Source organism: Musca vetustissima, unplaced genomic scaffold (genome assembly GCF_032173495.1).
Source record: "Musca vetustissima isolate MV318-11 ecotype Yass unplaced genomic scaffold, APGP_CSIRO_Mvet_v1 utg363784, whole genome shotgun sequence".
Taxonomy (NCBI): domain Eukaryota; kingdom Metazoa; phylum Arthropoda; class Insecta; order Diptera; family Muscidae; genus Musca; species Musca vetustissima.
Genome location: NW_026877566.1, coordinates 1 through 3,534, shown reverse-complemented (window position 1 = coordinate 3,534; position 3,534 = coordinate 1). Strand labels below are relative to the sequence as shown.

General features: G+C 31.4%; 1 protein-coding gene across 1 annotated transcript; it reads left to right on the top strand.

Annotated features, from left to right (window-relative positions):
• Nucleotides 1-430: 430 nt before the first annotated feature.
• LOC133322173 (uncharacterized) lies at nucleotides 431-2,548 on the top strand (the record flags this gene model as incomplete). Its single annotated transcript, XM_061531216.1, has 2 exons — nucleotides 431-727; nucleotides 1,303-2,548. A coding segment is annotated over exon 2 (1,094 nt), but the record flags the coding sequence as incomplete, so codon positions are not given.
• Between the last annotated feature and the right edge of the window lie 986 nt (nucleotides 2,549-3,534).

Here is a 3,534-nt window from a genome sequence, read left to right as displayed (position 1 = left end):
AATCATTTGACATTTTCCGTTTGAGCCGTTTGAGACTATATTTGTGGAATCGTACCTCGAAACTTGCAAAACAATAACATTTTCAACGGATTTTGCCTTTAGGCAGAAGTCCTTTTTTTCGTTTATTTAATTTGCTTTTATTTTATTTTTAATATAGTATAAATAAACAAACAGTTTACTTAAGTGTACAGACCTATATCTGGTTTCTTAAAAACATTAATTATTAGTACATTTATTATAAGTATTTTAATAATTCGCAATGTATTTATGTGTATTGTATACTTGTGTTTTAAATAAAGCTTCACTCCATTAGTTTTTAATAGAACACAAAACATTTTTTATAATAACAAATGTCGTCTATATTTGTTTCGAAAAAGCGGATTGGTACTCGTTCTATATAAAAAAAGTTTATATTTTGACGCGTTTTTTATTCTGAAAAGTTTGCATCACATTTAATGTGTACTCATGAACTTGTTGGCAAACTATGGAAGCAACAACTACACACACACATATCTCTTTCGTCTGAACAACTCCACTAACAAAATAGAGTAACGATCAATTATAACGGTATATTTTTGTTTGTCACATATTTTTGGTTCAGCGAAGTGAAATAGAAAATTGCTTATTCATTTCATTGTGGTTTTCAATCGGAGAACATTTAAAAGTGAGTTTGTGAATTAAATAAAAATAAAAGAAATACATTCTTCAAACAAAATAAAAAACAGTGGTAAATAACACAAAATAAAATGATTTGCTTTATGTGTAAAAAAAAGTTTTGTGACAAAAAACATTTCTTCAAACACCTTCGGGGTGATCATTTTCTGAAATCTACTGATTTATACAAGTGTTGTGGTCAAAATTATGAATATAGGTCTTTTCAAAGACATATAGCAAAACGGCATAACAGCAGTTTTTCTCCCCAAGAACAAAAAAATCAAATAAAAGAGACGCGGGTTTTAACAAGTGTGAAACAAATTGAGGAAATAGAAGCAGACATTCCGGTTATTCTTGACAATCAATGCGAACAAAATATTGACGTTTCTCCAACTCCTTCAAACTATTTGCAGCCTGAATCGGAAGAAAAGAAATTTGAAAGGGTTAGCGAGAACGTTATTAAATTCCTAACAAGTATGCATTCAAACTATAATTTTTCAAGAAAAGATGTTACTTTTATTTATGGTAATGTCATTGATGCAGTCGTTAACCCGTTTTTGGAAGTAATAAATGCCTTTGCAAAAGACTTAGATAATAATTTGTCCACAAAATTATCAATATTACTATCAAAATATTCTGCAATTTTAGAAAAGCTTAAAACGGAGTATTTGCTTTCCGAAAAACTAAAAGAGATTAATCTTCTTCAAGATCTAAAAGAAACGGTGATTGATCAAAGAGAAACACTAGCTCATACTAAAGGTAAGTTGGTCCACTCAAATTTGACAACAAAAATTACAACAATGCCTATGGCATTTATGTTCAAAAAAATTCTAGAAAAAAATAAAAATTTTTACCAAATGCGGTCGATTTGTCATGAACTTGAGAACTCCAATGAATTTCAAAATATTATTCAGGGACCACTGTGGCAAAAAAAGGTTAGCCGGTATCCCGGTAAACTATTAATTCCTTATAACTTTTACTCCGACGATATCGAGATTAATAACCCATTAGGTTCCCACGCCACTACCCATTCAATCTGCAATTTATACTTTTCTTTTCCTACACTGCCTAACGCCACAAAATTGAACAATATTTTTTTCCTAGGAAGCATTAAAAACAAAGACATACAAAAATTCGGGAATAAAAAGTGTCTTGCATCAGTAGTTGAACAAATGGCATTTTTAGAAACCGAAGGTTTGGATATAGAGATGTCAGACGGTGCTACATTTCATGTTTATTTTATACCTCTTTTAATTCTGGGCGACAATTTGGGTTTGAATAGTATTCTTGGGTTCATAAAAAATTTCAACGGAAAGTTTTGCCGTTTTTGTGAGATTGATTATCAATCTAGTCAGAAATCATGTTCGGCCAATCCGGAGCTCAGGCGGGACTACGGTAAATATAACAGCGCATTAGAAATTACTGATTCAAAGAAAACCGGAATCATTGAAAAATGTGAATTCAACAAAATTCCAAGCTTTCATGTAATTGACAATATAAGCGTAGACGCAATGCATGATGTCTTGGAGGGCGTATGCCACTATGACATGACAAATGTCATATTGTATTTGGTTACAACCAAAAAATACTTTTCACTTGAAGAATTAAATAAACGTAAACGATGCTTTGAGTATGGAGAGCTTGAAATTGGTAATTTTTCACCACATATTACTAAGCTACATTTGGAAAAAAAGCATTTAAAAATGTCTGCTCGTGAAATGCTAACTTTTGTTATATATTTTCCCATTATGGTAGGCGATTTCGTGCCACGTGACGATGAAGTTTGGCAGCTCGTACTAACATTAATTGAAATAGTAGATACTATATTGTCTTTTCGGGTGGACGCCTTCATGATAAATTCTTTGGAAAGTAATATAAAAAGACATAATAAAATGTATCTCAAGTTATTTAATGATAAAGAAATTTTTGGTGTTTTCCGTATTTTTGGTGTTTTCCGAATATCAGCGAGTGTCAAGATTATTTGCTGGACGTTATAAGCCTCAAATTAAAAGTTGCAAAAAATACTATAAAGACTTTTGAAAAAGTTGTTTATAAAAATATCACATACAAAAGTTCGTATTTTGTAGCAACAAAAAAAGATGATGTATACAAAATTGTCAACATCGTTGTTTCACAACTCACAGTTTATTTGGTTTGTCAACAAGTTCTAAACAGTACGTATTTGAAACACTACACTGCATTTGAAATTATTCCAAATGATAAAGGAGAATATTCCGTTTTGAAGCTTGACGAATTAATTGGACCACCGGCCACATTGATTAATACCGCTAAGGGAAAATTTATGCTTCGTTTCAAAGAAACAATTTAAAAATACCTTTTTCCATGCTAAACAATTTATTTTTAATGTAAAAATGTCTGAATACGGAAGAAGTCGATAACGTCAATATGTTGGAGATATTGCAAAGTAATAAAAATGGGGAACGTGTGCTACAGTTTTACGAAAAAAACAAGTTTCTCACAGATGAACTAAGAGTTTTCATTATAAACATTGCTGCCCAGCATTTTGCAAGAAAAGACGCACCAATGACTCTTCAAGCAAGCTACAAACTCGAAACGCAAATATTGTCTCTATTTCCGACTGAAAAACTTGAATTCTATCGAACAGAACGTAGAGGAAAAATTTATGTAAAATCCCAAAATCTTAAAAAACAAAGCAAGCAGATTTTTATGCTGGAAAACGAATCATCTACGGCGTCAAAAAAGGCTAAAATTACTTTTGGTAGGAAATGTGGAATTTGTGGTTTAGTAATGGTTTTTAATTAATTTGTATTTTCAGTACCTGAGGAGAATGGAGAGGATTCGGTGCAAGTTCTTAAATATGACAAGCTTTCAGCTGAAGAGTTTGAAACAAAGTGGATT